The following is a 23,614-nucleotide window of genomic DNA, read 5'->3' as shown; positions in this document are numbered from 1 at the left end:
ATTCTTCATCCATTCCAAATGATTTTGAGGCTATTTAAAGGTAATTATTAATGAGAAAGGGAAATACCCAGACCTTTCACGAGTTATTACACCTGACTTTGAGCTGCACTAATTTTTGGAGGTCCAGAAGTCCGCTGTTGTCCAGTCTGCCAATCGTAGAGAAAGCTTATAAGAATCCGGATGTGAGTGGAATTTTGACCTAATTTCACCTTATTGTAAGCCCAATATCAACCAGATTTAGAATCGGAATAGGTTTGGTCATCAACTACCAAAATTACCCCAATATTGGCTCCTGGATCCAGGGAATCTGGAGCTATTATATTGGAAGGTTCAAATGGAGGCCGCTGGATCTACTCATCCCAGCCAACATGGCAAGTCAAAGGAATATTGCTTTCTTCAGGAAAATGAGCTAAATAATCTTATTTTTATTATCATTATTATTCAGTTCTACTAGCACACTGACTCTGATCTGAAGCCAGAGCTGATTTATTGTAATCATAAGCAAATACATTTTATAGCTCATTAGTACAATTACATCCCTTTGATCTGAAAGTTGGTTACCTGAAATTAGACTTTGGGTTTGGATTAGTTGGCTCACAGTTTAATGACTCTTCAGGGAACAGGGTAACCTCTGCTCATAGTCAATTTTAGAGACGCCATTGAGTCTAAAGATTAGTCCAGGGGTTCACATCCACTGTGTTTGGAACGGAAGATGAGGTGCAGAATTGAAGACAAAGCCCCAGAGGACTCATAGGTGAGACAACATCTCTGCCAGCCCCTGCTTCCCTAGCAGCTCAAGCTGATACATCTGTAAGTCACAGCACATCCCCAGATAATGGGGCATTAGAGCAACAGGGGATGTCATTAATTCTCATACATATATATATATGTGTGTGTGTATATATATGTATGTATATTCAAATAGCAATTACAAATACTAAGAAATACACCATTTCCCCCTTTGGGGCTTGAAACTACCTGGCTCTCTGAAATTGAACAAAACCGGCATTTTTAAATAAAATTTCTAAAATCCCTACTAACTACTTTGTGGATGACTGGTGAGTACTGTCTGAATCTATAGTTTGCCCCACCACTGACAGTGACCATTTGGTCAGGTTTCATTCAGAAACCAATAACAGGCTTGAAAATAATCTCTTAGATCAGTCTGTGCAAATGTGTACATGTTAACCAAGTGAGAGTTCAGAAAGGTTCAATGAATGGTCGGGATCCGGCTTTCAAGCAAACAGAATCTGACATAAATAGTGAAACTAAGAAGAGTGAGAATAAGACGAAAGAAGGCATTTTTAACCTTGCATTAAAAATTGTCTCTGTAGAAATAACTCCTGGCCAAAAAGATATCAAAATCTTTTACTATATTATTTTATAGTAAAATGCTAAAGAAAATTATCTTCATCTTCATGTCCTGTTTTATCAAATTGCTTTTCTGAACTAAGTTCAATAATAATTAAGGAGATGCATATTTCCATTTTTTCCAAGTTACATACAAATTGTGTTTTAAGTGTGTACACTTGCAAATTAAATACTTGGGGGAAGAGCATTCAAAGATTAATAATGTGCAATTTAAAAAGCAAAACAATATAAAATATGAAAAGAAAGAATGTAAAATGTCAAATTAGGCATAAAGTAAGTGCATAGACTAAAGGCAATAGGTCTTCTTATTCAACTGCATGCACTTGTGAAAAAGTTTAAATAATTCTGAAAATAGCATGGCTAGAAATAATTATAGACACCCTAGTAGGTAACAACAGCTTTGAAGCATGAATTAGTTAATTAATGCTATAGTTCTAGGTATTTGATTGATCAGTAAAGGACATTTTCACTTAATGTCATATTTGAAAGAGCAGGAAAGAAAAGGGTATAAGGGTGTAAGTGTAGCAATGAATGTTCTGTCAGCTCTTTGGACATCTGTGTGGGAGGATGACACACCTGGAATACCAGTCAAATAACAGCATCTTATAATCTTATCATACATTTGTCTTATCTTCATGCTGTAAATCATATGAAGTCCATAGTGCCCCATGCCAGTGGCATATTACTATATTCTAAAATAAAAATATCAAGCCATGAGGTATCATCAGAAGTCCTCCCACTGAACATTTTCCTAGATTACCTTTTCACCTAGATATTTTCATTCCCAGGTAATAAACCTGCACATGTCCCCCCTAAATCTAAAGGTTGAAAAAAATAAACTGACATATAAAAAATAAAATTAAGCAAAATATAAATATAAAAAGGGAAATTAATGGCTAAAATCAGGCTCAGATGTAAGATGGAATATTGTCAGAATGCAGGCCTACAGTGGTGTAAATCAAGGAAGGGATAAGAGAAAAAGATTTTTAAATGGCTTGGGGTGAGACAGGAGCAATGTCAATTTTTTAAAAACCATGTTTAATGTTCTTTGTAGGCATGAATGAAGTAATACAACTTTGGAGTTATGTTTGCAGAACTAACACCAAAATGTGCTGGGGGAAAGCTATTTACATCTAATCTCAATCCCACTGTTTATTCATTGTCTTCCTCAATGCCTGTGAATATTTTATCTTTTCCCCAGAAGAAAAAATTTCGAGGAACAAAACGACTGCAGAGACTCAGTATACCAGACCAAAGTGCCTCCATGTGTTCCCCAAAAATCAAGAGCATCAAAGGTCTCTTTCCAAATCTTTCTTAATATTAAATGTCCTCATCCTCATATGGAAGCAGGAGCCAATCCTGACACTCCAATTTGGTTGGAATTTCTCTTGTTCCATGCACATTTCAGTCTGTATGGGCTGCTGCCATTCCCACAATATACTGCACAGTCTCATTTTACAGAGAGCAACCAATGTCATGATGGGCACCTTTATCCAGATTTATTTCTTACATGTCCCACTTGCCAAGGATCACCGTTTCCTGGCCAGAGTATCCTATGAGCAATCCAGGTCCATCAGACACTCTGTGAGCTACACACAGTCATAGTGACTGTAGAAGTTCAAAGTGACCTGCTGGCCCAGCCTCACTTGAGTTCAAGGACACACACAATGGCAGTCTCTCTGCTTCTGCGTGCTGACTGGACAATCGTCTGTCTCTAGTCTTACACAGTTCCTCAGACTCTAACTCTTACCTGTTAGGGTTTTGCTCAAAAGACTGCCAGATTTTTTTACTGGTGTTGCCTTAAAGATCACCAGTGCTTTGAGGACTATCTTCATCCTTCAGGTATCCATCCTGGCTTTGGCCCCAAGGATTCTCCCCTCTGAAGTTTTTTGCAGCCATGTCTTCCACCTCTCAATCCTGAGTCTATCCAACCTTATTCTCTGAGATTACAAAACAAACTGGCTCAAGTCTTGTCCTAAATTGTACCAGGTAACCACAGCCATAATCATGCTGAACCCCCTTCATACACTTCAAGGCATTCTGAGGGAAGGAATTTCCCAGAGATGGTCCAAATAAAAAGACTATTGAATGTGCATCAAAGGGAAGCATATTAAAGCCTCTGCTGTTAATTAAGCTGAAACTGAAGCCCAATCTGTTTGGTGTCATCTGGTCTTGGAAATTGAGATAACATGAATTTCAAAAATATCAAATGCAAAAAACCAAAATGTTCTGTATAAAACAAAAGAAACAGTCCATATTTTAAGATTTTGCTGAGTGGTTGGTTGTTTTTTTCTCAAATAAAAATTTTCTTCATGCCATTTCTTTTTTCTCTTACATACTCTATGGAGCATGTGGGTGGGGAATACAGAAGACATTCATTTCTTACATCACACAACACCTGTTTATTTTGAGCTCATGCAGTAAAAATTCTGAGTTAGTCTCACCCATGGACTTTCCTCTCTGAAGGAAAACAACACAAGTCAATTGTACTATTAAAAATTTTATAAGTACTATGTGAATCATTTTCTGGAAAAATATTTTTCTGTTATAGCACATGTTATTGAATAAGTCCTGTAGGTCGATATGTTGTGTCATTCAAATAAATCTGATGGATGCAAACAATTGGGCATTTAAGCTGTGTTAGTCATAATGTCATCACAGCCTAGAGTGTCTTTTCTCAGGTCATAAAGAGCAGAGACTTTCCTGGGCCAGACAACTAAGCTGTTCTATGGGATGTCACAACATACACATGGCTCACAAATACAAAGAAAGTCAATGCGGGACTGAAAAAGCCTTCCTTTACCCTGAAGGTTGAAATTTCCCACTCCAGGATAGTACCAGCACTTCTTCCAGCCTGTTAAATTAGATACAAAGAAAGTAAATGCAGGAGTGAAAAAGCCTTCCTTTACTCTGAAGGTTGAAATTTCCCACTCCAGGATAGTACCAGCACTTCGTCTAACCCTGTTTAAATTTCGTTAAGAGTAAGACAGAATTATAGGTGGACATTCCTCAGAGCTTAACCGACTCCATACTGTATTAATAGGGAAACATTTCATCAAGGGAAATCTAAGCCTCAAACCAAATGCAGCAGCACTTCAGCTACTCCAGGGCACACAGGATAATTCAGAGCGCCCACCCACCCATGGTGCTATGAAAGAATCATCAACCCCACATGAATTCCTAGTAGTGGTAAAACAAAGTATCAGTGGTTTTGAATTCTGTCCCTAGCACCTACTGGTCATTACCTTCAAGAATGAATATTACCAAGATTCTTACAATCTAGAGAATGCTCTTTCTCAAAGTGTATCCCCAGTTGAATGCATGAATCATATATGCACCTTCCTTTAACAGGAGTCCTTCCCCAAAACTAGAATGAAATCTCATGACCAAGGCCAGGCGTGGTGGCTCACACCTGTAATCCCAGCACTTTGGGAGGCTGAGGCGGGCAGATTAAGAGGTCAGGTGATCGAGACTACGGTGAAACCCTGTCTTTACCAAAAATACAAAAAATTAGCTAGGCATGGTGGTGGGTGCCTGTAGTCCCAGCTACTGGGGAGGCTAAGGCAGAAGAATGGCGTGAACCCGGGAGGTGGAGCTTGCAGTGAGCTGAGATCACGCCACTGCACTCCAGCCTGGGACAGAGTGAGACTCTGTCTCAAAAAAAAAAAAAAATTATCATGACCAAGCAGATCCTTAAAAACACCTTCCCCCTCTTTAGAATCTCGCTGATGACTAACACCCCTGAACTTAGAATTTCTCTTTCTCAGATTTGTGAGCAATAGGGTGGCATAGTGTAAATGCTGGTTCAAAAGTGCCGAAGTCAGTCTTCCTTAGCTCTGTGAGACACACGGTGTCAGTTGATCCCTTCATCTCCTCCCTTCCGGGCATTCACCCAGACAAAATCCGCAAGGTCCTGTGCTTTCTGCAAACCCAGTCTTTAGAAGGCCTGGCTGGATTTCACCCCAGATATTCAATTCCTAGAATTGGCTCATCATGCAATAAGAATTCCATAGAAAAACCAATTCTTGCTAAAAAGTACATTACCATTTGTACTGGGACTAGACAGTGAAATGATAGTGATGAAATGTGACATAAATGGCAGTAGTTCAGCTGGCTCTCTGATTCTATCCCTAACTCTGGCCCCTTTGGTCACTACTCAAGATAGGCACACAGTCCTAGGGACTGGAAACAGATGTCCTATGGCTTATTGTTAAGGTAACCTGGTGGTGAGCAACTACAGCATTTGCAAAATCATGGAGTTCTTCAATTAGCAAATCAAACTTACATTGCACTCTCCACTAGATATAACCTAGATATTCTCCCCCCTCACCAGAATGAAAAGTCACAGATTTACCTTCTACAAGTTACTGAAATTGGCAAAGTTGACTAAGAAAGACCACTAAAACCAAACCTCCAGGTCTGACCCAATTGTATTTTTTTTCCAGTTTCCTCCTCTTTGGTGTGAATTAATGAACTCCAGGAATGCTGAGGGAGAGAAAACGCACTTTCTAATTTGAGAATGCTCTTGACTTCAACTCTGCCTTGACTTAAATGCCAAGGTTGCAGACAGTGTCCTTGCACTTTAAGGGCTGTGCTGAATCACTACAACTAATGACCTAGACAACCAGGTTCTAATCTTTTTTTCCCCAGTGGCCATGAGAAAAAGGGCAGCTGCATTGAGAAACTGACCCTAACCACACCAGGAGGCATGGATTGCCCCAGTTTCAATCCAGAGAGAAATGGAGAAGGGAGAAAGGGGAGGAGGTCTACAGGACCATTAGAACATTCAGTCTCTGACTCCTTAATTTGATTTGATGGGAAATACACAACAGTAGGAGAAATGAACACTACTTTTCTCTTACATTATCTTTTGGGATAAATATGCTAACCAAGATCATCTTTTCTGTGCAAGCAAAAATGTCCTATATGTGCATCCTAGTCATACAATCTTTGCGTAATCTTAGCTAGCCCCCCATAAAACATTTACAGCCACAACTTTAAGGCCACCCACTGTAGATGTCATGGGAAAGGGAGGATGGCTGTCTCCTAGCATCACACCCAAGGTTCTGAACGTGGGAGTCATCCTGAGAACAGGTACCAAAGCATCATGACCTGAGTCATCATTAGTTATGGGGATGATTTAGGGATTTTAATTCCCAAGGGTGATTTAAATCAAATGTAATGTATCTCAGAGAAACTCTGTATAAACTGTTCCCTTGGTACCCATGAAGTTCTGGAATCACAAGAGATAACAGACTCATTACATTTTATAAGTACAGTTTCTGCGGAGAACAGAAACCAAGGCCTCCAGGCAGATACGAAGAAGCCTGTTTGTCTGACTGGAAATGCACTAAATGGATGCTTCTAGAACACTGGGAATCCCGACTAATTGTCTGACAGGCACTTGGTAAGTTGCATTTACTTCTAAGGCTGTCGTGGCTAAAGCCACAAGGCAGCCTAGAGAAGGGTTTCAGCTCCAGAACTGTGAAGAGGGCAGGGCTTTGGGACAGGTGTGCTTTGTTTCCACCAGAGATGAAATGGGGAAATATTGGTTGGCTCTTACTTGGAAATCTGGGATTTATTTTTTAAACTAGCGCATTATTCTATGAGGAAACCGCAGCAGTGACCTGACAAACATAGGAAGCCTCTGAAATCACAAGCCAAATTTTATGTAAGTGAAATCTTCCTAGGGACAGGTACTTAGCTTTCATCAGATTCTCAAAGGAGTTTATGTTCTTTCACTTTCTAAGAGTTAAGAATATTTCTTAGGTTCTTCCACCAAGTTGTTTGAATTGTTTCCCCATGAAGAGTAAAGGTAAGGAAGGAAACAGCACTGAGTTGTCAAATGTTGAACATACTGGTTAAACACAATAAATTGTAAATGTGCCAGAACAAATTAAGAGGAAGTGTTACTGAACTCATTCCAATATGCCTAAAATTTCCTCACAGGAGTCTAATCTTGCAAGAAAGAAATAGGCAAAACAAAATTATGAAAAATCATAAATGGAGAAGATAGTTTAGGCAGAGGGCTCTGGAACACTGAGAAATCATAAATGGAGAGATAGTTTAGGCAGAGGGCTCTGGAATCAGCCTACCTGGTTTCAAATCCTGGCTCATCTATTTTGGGAATTTGACAAACTACTGAGCATTTCCATGCCTTAGTTTCCTCCTTAAGAAAATAATGAAAATAATAATTATGTACTAAATAAAATAATATATGTAAAACAGAATGAATCTTGGCATATTGAAAGTTTTCAGATAACTACTCGTTATTTGGATTCATTAAGTTTGACAGTAATTAAATCTCAGCATTTTTTTTCCTGATTCTTTTGTTTTATTGATAACAGAAACGGTGCATAATTACAGATTTGATGAGGAATGTGCAAATAATAAAGAATGTGTCTATTGCCAGCAAAATACAAAAAATACTGGAATAATGGAATAAATCTCAGCATTTTTTAAAAAGCAGACCACAAATTTTCTCTTAAGTAGAAAATTACAAGTCAAATATTTATAATTAGAGATTTACTATTTTGTTTTTCCTGGAATTTATCATCAGGTCTAGTTATATTCTAAAAACTAATAGTCTTGATATTATTAGTAATCCTTAAACTTAAAAATTAACTCAATTAGAAGTTCCTTGGAATGCAAAATAACATTTTCATAGGATAAAATGATATATAAATATTTAGCTAATGGAATGGAAATTTTTTAAAACCTCCAAATTAGAATGTGTTAACCATGTCTTAGAAACTTTAGAGGCAAATATGAAATCACATCAATAATAGCTAACAGAGTAAAAAATATATATATATCTTCTGCCAGGCAAGAGCTGTTAAAGCTAGAATCTCCACACTGGCTTTTTAGACTCTTCCAGAGTTACTAAACCTTTCCATGTCTCAGTTTGAATTGGTAACTGTTCGAATGCACATGGAAGACTTGGTCACTTCTAGAAATGAATCCAAAAGAATGTTTTGCTACCTTTAGACGGCACAGAATTCAAAACAACAAAAAACTTACAAGCAAATATTTTAATGGGTAAGACTGTCTAAGTGCAATGCCTGAAGAGGTTTGGTTTTGTGTTAGGCTATGATTGAGAGAGATAAGATCACAACAAAACAGGTTACATCTACCATAAGCCAGGAGTGTCAGAAATGCTCTTATTTCCAAGGTTCCTTACTACTTGTTAGATATCTTAGGGCACCTTTTCTTCCCTGCTGACTCCTTGCCCCACCCATTAAAGATAAATTTTACCCTAAGGTCTATCTCTGATCTCTTGCTGTCACTATTCTCTCTCCCTGAATGATCTCATTGGTTCCCACCCTTCATTCCATCATCTGTATATCCATGGCTCCTGAACCAGGATCCTGGCTTTGACTGTGCAATGAACCTTTGTCCATCCTTCCAGCTGAATTCAACGCTATTTTCTCCTACTCCACTCCTAGCCTAGACTTACTATGTTGAACATATTCGAAGTAACAACATAGCAATGTTATTAAATATAGTGGGGAAATTTGCTTCCTCTTTTCTCTCAATTATGTCTTCTACTTTTGAATTCTACGATAGTAATTGTGGTATGAGTGCGTGTGTGTATTTGTTCGTGTGTGTGTTTAAATTGTGTCAGATCTCCTTAGGAAAGAAGTAAGGGGTAAAATTATACTAAACTGTTAAGTCTTACATTATCATTATTCTGGTCTCCCAGACTTGAAAACTTAGAGTCTCAGTCAATTGCCAAGTGACACAAACTCTGTCTTTGAGATACTTCTTGTGCCTATCTCCTTTCTTCATTTGTGCCATGATTCCCTAGTTCAAACCCTGATCCTGTCTGACATGGAAAATGTCACAGCCGGTGTCCCTGCTGATGGCTCTCTTTTTTCACACCATCCACGCATACTGCCAGACCACCTCCATGAAAGCTGAATGCTGGTCAAGTCAATTCTACTGCTCAAGTGTTCAATGGGTCCATGCTCACTACCGAACTAGTTATTGCATCCCCCTGACATCCAAAACTTTTCACATGTAGTTTATCCACCATGAATCTCTTCCATAGGCATTTTCTCTCACCCAAAAGGAAGCCCACAGTCACCAGTGCATGCTCTGGGCTGCTCTAGCTGAACCCCTTGCTCAATTGTCCTCTGTACCCAAAACGCTCCTTTAATCCACCCTTCACATTTTGAGGTTCTTTCCATCTTCCAATGGCCAGCTCAGTTCAATTTGAAGGCTGCCGACTCTCTGCAGTATACAGACTGAACTCCTTATAGAGGGATACCAGGCCTTCTGTTATCTAGCCCAGATACACATTTCCAGCCATGTTTCTTATCACTAACTCACAAGCAGTAGCACCTTTTGATCCAAACAATAGGGACCCTGCCTTGGCCCCATTCTTCAGAGCCATTCTGGGCTTCTTACTACTGCACTACATTCCATGGGGCAAGGCATCTATGATGCCAAATGGATGTGTCCTTCCAGTCCCTGGTATCCACCCCTTCTAGACCATCTTCCTAGTAATGAGACCTTAAGGTTCCTTGCTCAAAAGGCTTCCAACTTATTCCCAGAGTCCATAAGTGTCTCTTTACCAAATCGTCCTTGTAAGGGTAAACCATGCTGCTCATGTTCTCACAACTAGGCCTTATGGGTGGCCAAGGGATGGCCACTTGCAGGAGTGTAAACAGAGCTTATACATGCTTGCTCGCGTGTCTGTGCAACTGCAGTCATGTGAGCTAGCAATGAGTCCTCCTTACAAAACTGCCTTCCAGCCTGTGATTCCAAGGATCCCAAGAACTCTGCCTTCCAGATATTATATAAGTATACTTGTTAAGGAGGGAGGATAAAATGTATTTTAGTAATTTGTTATCTTGATTTTTAACTTTTAAATATTTAGGCATATTGTATGTGGGTCTTCATTTATTATTCTTGCCCTGGGCCCTGCCAATGCCAAAGGCAGCTTTGCTCCTAGGAAGCCTGCTTTCTAACCATAGCAAATATTTGTAGTTTTTAACGCCTGGACTTCCTCAAACCTCAGTAACTTTGCACAGGCTATTCCCTCTGTCTAGAATGCCTGAGAATGTCCTTATACTTCTGAAGCATCCTTCAAGAGGTTAAAAGGTAAAAATTGCCACCACTCTTACTATATATTAACATTGCTCTGGAAGTACTAACCAATACAAGTAGAGAAGAAAAAGAAACAAAAATATGTTAGAGAAATGGGAAATGAAATTCACATCCTTTCATAATGTATGATTGTGTAGTTAAGAAACCCAAGAGAATCAACCAGAAAACTATTTTTAAATGATAGGAAAGTATTGTAAGGAAGAGAGTTATAAAATTAATTTATAAAAAAATCAGTAGTTTTGCTGTATGCAAATAATACTTAAATAGACCACAAAAAAACTTTTTTAAGATTTAATTTGCAATAGTAACAAAAAGATAAAATACCTGTGACTAGAATTTAAAGAAATACATAGGATGTATATCTGTAAAGTTTAAATAAAACTCTATTTAGGAAATTATTTAATCAATAAAATAAATACCACAGTTAAGAAAAGAAGATTCAGTTGTAAAAATGTCAATTTTCCCTTAAACTGACAAATCAATTTAATGCAATAGCATTCCAAGTACAAACAGGATTTTTTTGGAACTTGATAAAATAATGTTAGACTGCATCTGGAAAATGTACACCTGAGAATGGCCAGAAAAATTGCTACTAGATAATAAAATGAATTATATAACTATTTAATTTAAATGTGTTGTCTTGGCCGGGCGCGGTGGCTCAAGCCTGTAATCCCAGCACTTTGGGAGGCTGAGACGGGCGGATCACGAGGTCAGGAGATCGAGACCATCCTGGCTAACACGGTGAAACCCCGCCTCTACTAAAAAATACAAAAAACTAGCCGGGCGAAGTGGCGGGCGCCTGTAGTCCCAGCTACTCGGGAGGCTGAGGCAGGAGAATGGCGTGAACCCGGGAGGCGGAGCTTGCAGTGAGCTGAGATCCGGCCACTGCACTCCAGCCTGGGCGACAGAGCGACACTCCATCTCAAAAAAAAAAAAAAAAAAAAAAAAATGTGTTGTCTTGGTTCTAGAAAAGACTACAAAAAAAGAAATCATAAATTGACCCAAGTACTTCAAGATGTTTTAGTATTAATATAGGATAAGTCTGGAGTTTTAAATCAACAAAACCAGCAGGAAAACAATTTCACCAATAAGTTGCATTAGAACACCTGGCTAGCCATTGAAGAAATAAGTAAAAATACAGTCATGCAGTACATAATGACATTTCAATCCACAACAGACGGCTTACAATGGTGATCTCATAATATTATTTTACTGTATTTTACTGTACCTTTTCTTTGTTTAGATATGATTAGATACACAAATAACATTGTGTTACAATTGCCTACTATATTCAGCACAGTACATGCTGTACAGGTTTGCAGCCTAGGAGCAGTAAGCTATGCCATATAGCCCAGGTGCATAGTAGGCTATATCATTTCAGTTTGTATAAGTACACTCTATGATGTTTACACGATGACAGAATCACTGAACAATGCATTTCTCAGAGTGTATTCCTGTCTTTATTTGAGGCATAACTGTGTTGATTGCCTCATTCCTTATATCAAAATTAAATTTCCAGGAAAATCAAAGTTTGTAATATAAAATTGAAATGAAGTCAGTCTCTGGACTAAAACAGGAGATAATTTTTTAAATAATTTTAAATTGAAGATGTTTCATTTAACCATATTGCAAAGATCAGAATTCAAAAGGAAAAGGATTGATAAATTTGAAATCAACGCAAAACTCACTGCATAGCATACAAAGTAATTATCATACCCATGTTAAGGGACAACTGACAAACTGAAAAGTAATTTGCAATACATGTATCAGACAAAGAGCTGGTTTCCTTCATAAACGAAGGCCTCCTAGAAATAAAATGTTCTAGAAAATCAATCAACCTAATAGAAAAATTCACAAAGGAAATGAACTGACAGTTTATAGGGAAAAAAATATACATGCAAATAATTGTTTGAAAAATGCTAACTCCTACTCATAAAAACACACAAAACTACAGGAGTTACCAATATCCACTATCACAGTGGCAAAGGCTTAAAACTTAATAAAACTTTGGATAAAAGTATGGGAAAATCAGTATTCTTGCCCAATATTGTTAGAAGGGAGTTTGACTTGGTGAAATTTATTTGGAGGTCAATTTGTCAATCACCATCAAAAAAGTAAAATGAATATATACATTTTGACCCAAACTTCACTTCAAGTGGTTTATCTTTTTCTGTCTTTTTTTTTTTTTCTTTTGAGATGGAGTCTCGCTGTGTCACCAGGCTGAAGTGCAGTGGCATGATCTCAGTTCACTGCAACCTGTCTCCTGGGTTCAAGCGATTCTCAGGCCTGAGCCTCCCGAGTAGCTGGGGTTACAGGCACGCATCACCACACCCAGCTAATATTTTTTTTTTTTTTTTTTTTTTTTAGTAGAGACGGGGTTTCACCATGTTGGTCAGGATGGTCTCGATCTCTTGACCTCGTGATCCACCCACCTCGGCCTCTCAAAGTACTGGGATTACAGGCTTGAGCCACTATGCCTGACCTAGTGGTTTATCTTTAATCCACATACATGCTTAGACATATGAACGCAAGCTTTATTTGAGATAGGGGGAAAAAAAGAAATAAAATCGTAAACATTTAAATATCCATTAAGACAGAACTTATTAATATATTATGATACAGTTATGAAAATATCATGGATTTCTATGAACTGCTTTGGAAATACTTCTTTAACTTTCATTTTAAGTTCAGGGGTACCTGTACAGGATGTGCAGTTTTGTTACATAGGTAAATTTGTGTCACGGGGGTTGTTGTACAGATTATTTCATCACCCAGGTACTAAGCCTAGTATTCATTAGTTATTTTTCCTGATCCTCTCCCTCTTCCCACCCTCCTCCAATAAGCCGCAATGTGTGTTGTTCCCCTCTATGTGTCCATGTATTCTTATCATGGAAATACTTCTTAAGTGTAAAAAGAGAAAAGGTGCAAAACTGTATGATTTCATTTATGTAGAAAAGTGTGTGTGTGTGTGTGTGTGTGTGTGTGTGTTTTGTGTGTATTGATACTTGTTTATACCTAAGTGTTTTTAGAATATTAAAGGAACTGTTAACACTGGATACCATTAAGTAATTACATTGGAGGTAGAGCAGAGAAACTGTTTTTTCATTTCTATCCCTCTGTCCTATTGATAAGTTCGCCAAGTGGATATATTGCATTTATAATTTTAAATATCCAGCTTAAAATTTAGGACAATTCAGTGTTGCCTAAGACAGCTGATCCTCCACCGCCACGCACTGCCTTCACAGCAAGCAGGTTGAGTTAGGAGATTCCTCTCTTTCAGAGCATTGCCCACAGTGAATTGTAACTAGTTACTTACATGCATGTTTCTCCTACCAGTCTGTACCAGTCTGTGTGCTCATTGAAGGCAGGCATACGTTTTATTCATCTTTGTATCACCTTCATTTAGCATAGCATCTGGCACATTGAAGAGGGGCAATATGTGTTTTAAAAGGGAACAAGAATGAATGAATGAAGCTTTTCCATTTCCACCATCCACATTCAATCTCTCCCTCTTATGAACTCCTACAGCACTCTGTACAGCTCCAAAAGTACTTGGCTTACTTCCCCTTATGGAATGTTTTACGAACCCTCCACTAGACTCCATAAGAACAAAGACAATGTCATTGTCATACCCATCTCCAGCCCAGCACCAAGCATGCTATCTGGCCCCACACAAAGCCCAGAAGTATCTGTTGAGTTGAACTGAAAACACTAACACTGTTAACATAAAAATAGGTTCTGTCCTAAGAAAATCGTTCTCCTGGTTCCAAAAAGAAATGAGTACAGTCTTGCCAAGTCTGTTTTAGCAGAATAAAGTCCCATAGTTAATGACGGCCTTTAACTATTGGAAGTGTAAAGCCACATTTTTTTTCATATGGTAATGCAACAAAGAGGTAAGAAGCGTTTGTTTTAAAGTATCTAATCATTTCTTATTTTTGCAGCAGGCGAGAGAACATGGCAAAAGGCAATCATACCACAGTGACCAAATTTGTCCTCATGGGATTCACAGACCGTCCTGAGATGCAGCTCCGCCTCTTTGTGGTGTTCCTGGTCATTTATCTCATCACCCTCGTGGGAAACTTTGGCATGATCCTGATCATCAGAGCAGACTCACAGCTCCACACCCCCATGTACTACTTCCTCAGTCACCTGGCATTCATTGATCTTTGTTACTCATCTTCCATTGGGCCCAAGATGCTGCAAAATTTATTAGTGAAGAAAAAAACCATCTCCTTTTCAGGCTGTTTTGCTCAGCTGTACTTCTCCAGTGCTTTCACCACTACAGAATGCTTCCTCTTGGCCACGATGGCCTACGACCGCTACATGGCCATCTGTAACCCCCTGATTTATACAGCTATTATGACGCAGCAGGTCTGCAGGGAGTTGGTGATAGGGGTCTATACCTATGGCTTCCTAAACTCTGTGATACAGACAGCTCTGACGTTCCAGCTGTCTTTCTGCGACTCCAATGTCATCCACCACTTCTACTGTCCTGACCCCCCTCTTCTGGCCCTCTCCTGCTCTGACACCCACAGCAAAGAAAAGCAGCTCGTGATCTTCTCTGCAGTAAATCTCACTGGGTCCCTCCTGACCATCTTCATCTCCTACATTTGCATCCTCTTTTCCATTATAAAAATCCAGTCTTCCAAGGGCAAGTGCAAAGCATTTTCCACCTGTGCCTCCCACCTCACTGTGGTCACCATCTTTTATGGAACACTGTTTTTCATGTACCTGCAGCAACCAAAAGCGGGGAATTCATGGAAACAAAACAAAGTAGTCTCTGTGTTTTATAGTCTTGTAATTCCCATGCTTAACCCTCTTATCTACAGCCTGAGAAACACAGAAGTAAAGGATGCCCTGAAAAAAATGCTAGAGGGCAAAGAGTTATAGTGAGTGAGTTAATGGAATGCAGCATATTGAAAGTTTGGTATATTGACAAGTATAATCTCTCTAATTAAGTTTAGATTTAGCAGGCGAATTGCTGTCCAATCAGGAAGCAAACAGTAATCCAATTTGGGAATTTTAATGACCAAAGTACTGGGTCACTTATTTAACATAGTAATATTTAATCCAGTTATCATGAACTATCAAAATTGACTTACAAGCTAGAATGTCAATAACTGTGTCCTTCATATGCTGAAGAAGAAATGGCTTACTACCAATTAAACAATAATATAAACTGTAAATTTAAAAAAATCCTGAAAAGCAACATTCTGGGTGAAACTATAATTTAACAAAGCTGGGTACAAAACCTACACATGAAAATCTATGTTATTAGAAACACTTTTCAGTTTACAACAGGCTATATTGTAGAGAGTCATTTGTTAGTCTTAGAATATATTTCTTCATAACACTTTGCTGCAGATGGTGATTAAGTTTCAAGATCAACTTACAAAAACCTTATTTAATCCAAATGTAATTGAAATACTGCACGCTTTAAATAAACAATAGAAAATATAGTATGGCAGCAATAGTGTGGGGAGAAAAGAACAAAAAAAAAACCACTGCGATTAGATAGGGGGTTTGTTTAGAAAAGAAAGTTTAATTAAAAGAGATAAAAAGAAGGTTTAGGAAACTTTTAGAGATGTTAAAAAATAGTCATTTTTTCAACAGCCAGGGTTCAATTTTTCTAGTCTCTGGAAAATGGAGCCACAGTGAGTTTTCTGGGAGGGGGTGAGGGATGAGTAGGGAGAAAAAGGAATGGAAAGAGGGAGAGTTTGGGGAAGTAATCAGGCCTGGATATATGTGAATGTTTCTAAGAAATAAAATTATTGCCTTACTTAATTTGAATGATCTAGAGAAATACTTTAATTTTGCAACATTTTCCATGTTCTTTATTTTTGTTTTCACAGATCCAATATTCCAATTTCTTGGAAATAAGGCTATATGAATTCTTGCTGTTTTGGGGGATACATGAAAGAAAAATCTCTAATTTTTTTCATTTAGGCAAAAATATGAGCAATCTTTGTTTTGGGATTTGTTTGTTTGTTTGTTTGTTTTTGAGATGGAGTCTCACTCTGTCACCCAGCCTGGAGTGCAGTGGCACAATCTCAGCTCACTGCAACCTCCGCCTCCCGGGTTCAAGCTATTCTTCTGCCTCAGCCTCCTGAGTAGCTGGGATTACAGGCGTGTGCTACCACACCCGGCTAATTTTTGTACTTTTAGCAGAGACAGGGTTTCACCATATTGGCCAAGCTGGTCTCGAACTCATGACCTCGTGATCCACCCAAGTCGGCCTCCCAAAGTGCTGGGATTACAGGCGTGAGCCACTGCAACAGGTCAAGCACTCTACCTTTTTTCCAAGCCTCAATTCTAATACTTCTTTCAAAATAATTCTTAAGGCAAACAAATCTGCCATAAAAATGTTTACTTTCCTCCTATTTTCAAAAGTGATTACTATTAAGTAATTTTTGATGGTTCATAACATATACTACCCATTAATTACAAGTAAGTTTAAAATTAATCAAAAAACTAAGAGGTCCCTGTTGTCCCCAAATTAACTCTGCAGATAATAATATGGGATCTTCGTTTTGTTGTTGCTTATAATCAGATAATTTAGAAAAATGAAAAGAGTTAAATATTTACAACTTCTCTTACTTAGTTCAGAAAGCCTTTCCAGAGAGTTGAGGTATAAGTTGTATCGCTGAGCACTTGAAGATGGAGTGTTGGCTATGGTTGAAAAGGAAGACACTAGCAGGATAAAGGAACAGTGGGAAGAAAGGCAGGAATTGAGCCAGAGAGGGAGGCACTGTTGCACAGGTAATGAGCAACAGGGGAACAGGCAAAGTGGAGAGGATAATGCTGAGGGATTGTAGGAGCCTGGGTATTAGACCAGGAGCTCCCTTTTGAGACCAAGCAAATTATCTTCTTCATTTTGTACCCCAGCACCTACTGCAGATCCTGGCATAAAACAGATGCATCATAACTGTTTGCTGAACTGAACTGAACTCTTTTGTGTTTATTCCTAACTCCCATGGATGGGCAGACATGGTGCCCAGCAATGGTCCTGCGGTTTGGAAGTGACAGAGAAAAGGAAGCCACTGGGGTTATGACAGGAAGACTGTTTTTCAATATCCTCATAATGAAACTTACATCCATGAGGTGGGAAGACATACAAAGGCAACAGCGCAAGCTAACCAGGGAAAGAGATGCATTTAGAAAGTTGGCGCACTGGGAAGGTGGCACGAGCTGGAGCTGTCGACGTACCATAACAATCAACGAACCACTGCTGCAGAACAAGGTTGCTACTAACTGAGATAAAGATGAACACGGACCAACATTTACATGCAAAATTGTGCTTTCAATTAAAAGCCATGTACTTATTTCTCAAACTGTTTATGTCAGTTTAATTTAGAAAGTGAAAAATAACCATGCACTAATATCACATGTTTCAATACATGCCTCTCACAAACACATTCTATTCATGTTTTCAAAGGAATATTTGGTCTAAAAGTTTCATCTGTTTTCAGTTCTTTTCAAGGAAACCTGAAGAAAATGTCACCTCTCCATAATACCTTCCCAGCTGTTGAATTTGTATACTTTGCTCAACATGCTTCCTTGATTACTCTGTAAAACGAAGCATAAAATTGAGAATATTATATTCATAGGTTGCGAAGGATATAAATCTACATTTTACTAAATTTCCCAAAAACTTGAAAAGCAAATAGGTATGAGAAAAGGTCAGAATCAGCTAATTTTTGAGCTAATAATTCCCATTTTCTTTTCCCATTGAGACTCAGCGTTACAAATATTTCTCCCTGACTCTGGCCGTATGAAGCAAGAAAAGTCTCAGGTGAAGAATTCTCAAATTAATTATTTGCATTAAAAAATAGAGTACTGTATAAATGTGTAGTATTAATATGATAATATATAATCCACAAGAGAAACAAATATAATTATACACCTTTGTTTCCTAATAAAGTGAGGCTGTTTCAGTCAATACACATAATAATTACACTAATTATTCAGCCCAAAGTATCTTCTGAATATGTAAATGTCACCAAAATAATGGAAGATTTATCATAATTAAAGAGTGCAACATTTTGTTGAAAGTGTAAACAAACTGTTCTCACATGTAAATAAACAGCATACTCATCTTCCTTATGATAATCCTAAAACTGAATGTTATTTGCCAGCATTCACCACTTAGACTTTTCATTAACAAATCTGATATGTATCTAAAATACTCATTTGCACATAAAATGCTGAATTTTTCAACTGGTATAGATTTCAACTTCTTATTTCTCTTCATTTTATACTCTATTGATCTGTCATGTTTGGAAACATGCCAAATGAATTTTTTTATTATTCCGATCAAAATAAGGAACCATGAGAAGGAACCATAGTATTCTTTTCCATTTTCTTTCATATTATTTGACATATTAGCATTTCAGAAATTTAAGCATTTTAAAATCTCAAATCTGTGCCCCCAAATTTTCAACTCTGCCCTGGATGTATCATTCTAGCATTCTTTGGTGAACAAGATTGAATAGAAAAGTGTTAACTCAGTGCACAAGAGTGGCTCCACCTGCAACTAAGTGGTGCATCTACCAGCGACAAAGAGGCCACTGATGTCAGAGCTTTGGGAGTTTAGGCTCCTGCGAAAGTGACAGATTTAGCCTACTTTTCCAAGCTGGCTTGCTCTAAAAATATAAACATTTTATAAATAAATAGAACTTCCATGTCTGGTAAGACAGGAAAAATTAGAGAAGGGAAAAGACTATCTTTATTTAAAAACTAAATAAGTATCTCTTAGGCCTTTGCAGAAACTTAACTATCCTAATAGAGACAGTTTCCAGAAGGTCTTATTCTGTGGCCTAAAACAAAAGTGCTTTACTCCCTCAAGCTTGCTTCTTTTTTTCTTGCCAATAACTTAATAGTTTATTAGTCAGTCAACAATATTACAAATATTTTTAAATTACTTAATATAAATAGTTGGCAGTAAACTATTCCATTACAGAGTTAAATTACCAGTACAATAGATAGACTGGAGATTTAGACACCTGGAAGATAACAATAAAATAAACTAAAATATTTAACAAAAAATTTAAACTGAAGGCATTTACCTAGTGTCCATAAAAACACAAGCTTACTTTCTTTGCTTGGGTGTGTTGGCCAGTCAGGCACCTGGACACCTACGAACCTGCAGCTTCTGCTCCTCATTGAAAGGCAGTCTTGTCTGGCAGCCATGTTGGATGTGGCATGAGGAGAAGGATAGCCAATGAGCCAGCCAGGCTCCAGCACTCTCCTGCCCATCTCTAGCTCACCCTCAGCTGGGGATGCTACGTGACTACAGCTTTCTCATATTTAGGCAAGAGTACAGAGAGCTCTCAGGTCCATCTCTGGGTTTCTCCTAAAGTTTTTTATTTCATTTTTATTGTCTTTCCTCTTTAGAAAGAGCCACTTTTAACCATTTTTATTCTTATCATGTCATATTTCATGTGAAAGTTATCATAAATAGTATTTCACTTATCATTTGCTTTGGCAAAAGTAGCTACTAGCTTTCCTCAGATATCTTTCAAATGCAGAGTTTAAATTAGTGTTAACTATAATAAAGGAGCAAATTGAAAGAAAATTCCAATTAATGTTGCTTATGTTGGGGAGTAGTCATTTTATGAAGAAAGGTTGAAATATCTTCTTAAAACTTTGGACTATCTTTTCTTCTTACGTTTACCACAAATCACAGGTAATTCTCAAGTGTTCACAGGCCCAAAATAGCAACTCTATCAGCTTTAATCTAAGAATACAGTTCTCTGCTCTGCTTTATTTAATTAGGTGTTAAAACACAATCTGTTAAGCTTTTATGTCCTCACATATTCATATATTCCTGTATATTAAATTGTTAAATTTATCAAAAGAAGGCTGTGTCGGTATGATCACTTCATTAAACCTGTAACTGACTCCTGATAATGCCTATAAGTCCGCATTTTAGACGTGTATAATAGAGCACATTAGTAGGCACCTGCAAACCAAGTAAGCAGAATCAATCATGCTGAGCCTGAAAACATGCATGTTCTTGGAGGTAAAGATTTTGCTTACCAAAAATAAAGTATGGTCTGAAAAAGCAGACACTCAAAGCCTGTGGGAGCAGTGGTGAGGTACTAGGAAAAGGAATAGATTGGGAAACTCACAGTCTGAGCTTGAGTCCCTTGATGCTCTGACCTGTGATATCAGTCAAGTGGCTTGCTTGACCCCTCTAGCCTTAACTTTTTCATCTGGAAAATGAGGAAAATTATACCTCAAAGAGCTTCCAAACAGACAAAATAGTATAAGGTATGCTGAAATAGATTTTAAATATTATAAAAGTATAAAGCTTTTCTTTTTAATAACCAGACTCTACGTGATTAGTGTTTAACTTTTAAAGTCTCTGATTTGAAGTGTTTGGGAAGTCCTTGCCTGAAAATGTTTTTATATCTACCTATATGACAAAATATAGAAGCTGCATGCATCTCCAGTAACAAATTTTCTTTATGCATGACTGGAAGAAATTAGTACAGCCCGTTTCCAACTTACATGAGTTCTGGTCCCACCGTCTGTTTGCAATTCAATGATCTGGAACACGGAGACTGTCCCCTGTACACAAAGTTGTCTTCTGAACTCATCATAAATGTTCACAGACATTTCATTGACCCTAAACCACTACAGCTCACACATTTCCATAGTGGACACTAGAAATGTTTTTCTTGTTACTGCTACAGTTGTGAAAGGCAGCATTTGTCCCCCATGTCTGTGACTGCTCTAAGCTTCTGCTGGTCTCACCCAGCCTCTGAAAAAACATTAGAGGTAAGCTACAGGAGGCAGGCCAGGATGTTCTGTGGGGAAGGGGTAAAGGTAGGAGACATTTTCCTTGGTCTCTGCTTGGACTAGCAATAAGCCTGGCAGAAGTTGAAGGAAAATAGCCCAAGAGTTAAGGTTCTGCAGAATCCTTTTCCCCTACCTTCTTTCCCTTCCCGTGCTCTCTACCTTCCCCCAGCAGGCCTGCTAGGATGAGAATTCCACCGCCTCTCTAACCCTAGGAGGAGGGTGATAAGGAGCCTGAGATGTGAGGATCCAAGGCTGGGTAGGAGGAAAGAAAAGGGGGCTGGGAAGAGGGCTGGGGAAAAGATGATGTGCCTCTCTGAGATTCTGTGGAGATGCTGGCTATTGCTTTACTCTTTTGAGAAAGAGTAAAACCTCTCAAATGTTGATAAACCATCCAGGAAAATGCAGTGTTGTCTAGTACAGTAAATAAAGTAGTTACAGTAGATATGTAACAAAAGTTAACTGAATCTAGATTTAATCTGCTCCCTGCTTCTCTCTCTCTCTCTCTCTCTCTCTCTCTCTGGCTCTCCCTCTCGCTCTCGCTCTCTCTCTCTCTCTGTCTCCCTCTCTTCTCACCACAACACAGATACTCTATTGGGACCACAAACTCAAAATGCTAATGATTAAATTGATCATCATCTTCCACTTCATAGCCAACTCCTTCTGCTTTCCCCATTTTTGTACATGACAATTTTCCCCAGTCACCTAGTTCAAAAAATATATAGTTTCTCCTTATTACCTCATATTTCAAAGAGGAGACAAGACTTATTTATTATTCATCTATTCATTCATGCAAGATTTCTTGCACTAATAGTTTTCCTTTTCATTGCTACTAGCAGATTTATCATTGCTTTTCACCTGGACCTCCCAGGTATCTCTGCATCTAACCTCTTCACATCAAAGATCCTCAGTAGATTCATGTATGTATAACATATAATGATATCACCATTCCAGATCAGTGAGGGAAAAGATGGATTTATCAGTAAATTAGAGTGAATGCAAGCCACAACACAGTTACTTTTTCTTATACTCTGTATCAAAATAAATTCAACATTGATCAGAACTTAAGGTAACAAAACCTTAAGAGTTCTTGAATAAAATATTGCTGAGTATTTGCTAGACTTGGAATGAGAAAAGCTTTTCCAAGAAAAGAATTAAGTTCAGAAGTTGCAAATAAAAAGTGTGAGAGATTTGATGAAATCAAAAATTTTAATGTTTATTACATTAATTAGTAAACAAACATCAAATGGGAAAATATTAACTCTATATATGACAGAATTAATATAGACAAATAATAAGATAAATCAGTGATAGTTACAAGATATGAATGGATAACTCACAAAATAGGAAAAATAGCCTTTTATATGCAAAATATTTCAATCTCATTAGTAATCAATAAAACACAAATTAATATAATAATATCATTTTCCCCTTTCAGACTGGCAAAGATGTTAACAAATATTAATAACCAGGATGACACTGTAGAGAAAGAAGAAACACAGTGTAAATTGGCATAAAATTTCCAGAGGGCAATTTAACAATACTCACCAAAAGCCTTAAAATTAAGCATCCTTTGATCTAGCAATTTCCTTTACAATAATTTGTTTGATGAAAGTACTCCAACAAATTCATGAAGATCTAGGTATTTAGCAATTTACTGTTAGTGATTATAATAGTAAAAAAAGTATCAATATAAAAAATATCAATGGAGGATTGATTAAATTAAGGATTAGTGACACAATAGCATGTAATGCATCAATTAAAATTATGATTTATTTATTTTTATGAAAGTGCTCATGATATATGTGCAAATGATTTCAAATTATGTGTATATGTTATTTTTTAATCACATATGTGAAGTATGTAAAGATACAGAGATTGCTGGTAGTGGTTGGTATTGGTTATTTCTGGGTGATAGAATCCCAGATGCTTTTTACTGATGTCTTTATTTATAAATAAACAGAAATTAAGAAATCAATCCCATTTGGGAATAGTCTTAAATCTTCAGTTGAGATTTTACCCTATATTAACTCCAAAGTTATATATACCCTATATTAACTCCAAACTAGGGACCCTCCTAGTGACCAGTGTCAAGCCTACAGGCAGGGGCCAAATTAAAAGGATGCTACCACAATCTAAATGTATAGTGAGTGAATAATGCTAGTGGAAGAGACAGAGAATAAGACAATACAGGGGTCAAAGATGATGTTGGAGTTTTAAACCTGTCTGACTAGGAGGCTGTTGTCCCAAAGAAGAGATGGTTAGCAGAAAGATGCTGGGTCTTTCTAAGTGCTGAACACACAGCCTTAAACACAGCAGTCATTCAATTGTT

The 23,614-nt window shown here is 37.8% G+C and overlaps 1 protein-coding gene across 1 annotated transcript in view; it reads left to right on the top strand.

The window, feature by feature from the left end:
- Nucleotides 1-23,614, top strand: part of LOC105488793 (olfactory receptor 8U9-like) — a 48,536-nt gene that overhangs the window by 9,745 nt on the left and 15,177 nt on the right. The window contains exon 4 of the mRNA XM_011753223.2: nt 14,424-15,371. Coding sequence (XP_011751525.2) covers nt 14,424-15,371 — 948 coding nt within the window. The remainder of the gene's footprint in view (nt 1-14,423; nt 15,372-23,614) is intronic.

This window comes from Macaca nemestrina, chromosome 12 (genome assembly GCF_043159975.1).
Source record: "Macaca nemestrina isolate mMacNem1 chromosome 12, mMacNem.hap1, whole genome shotgun sequence".
In the NCBI taxonomy this organism is placed as follows: Eukaryota; Metazoa; Chordata; class Mammalia; order Primates; family Cercopithecidae; genus Macaca; species Macaca nemestrina.
The sequence above is the reverse complement of the archived record's forward strand: the minus strand, read 5'-3'. Positions and strand labels throughout refer to the sequence as shown.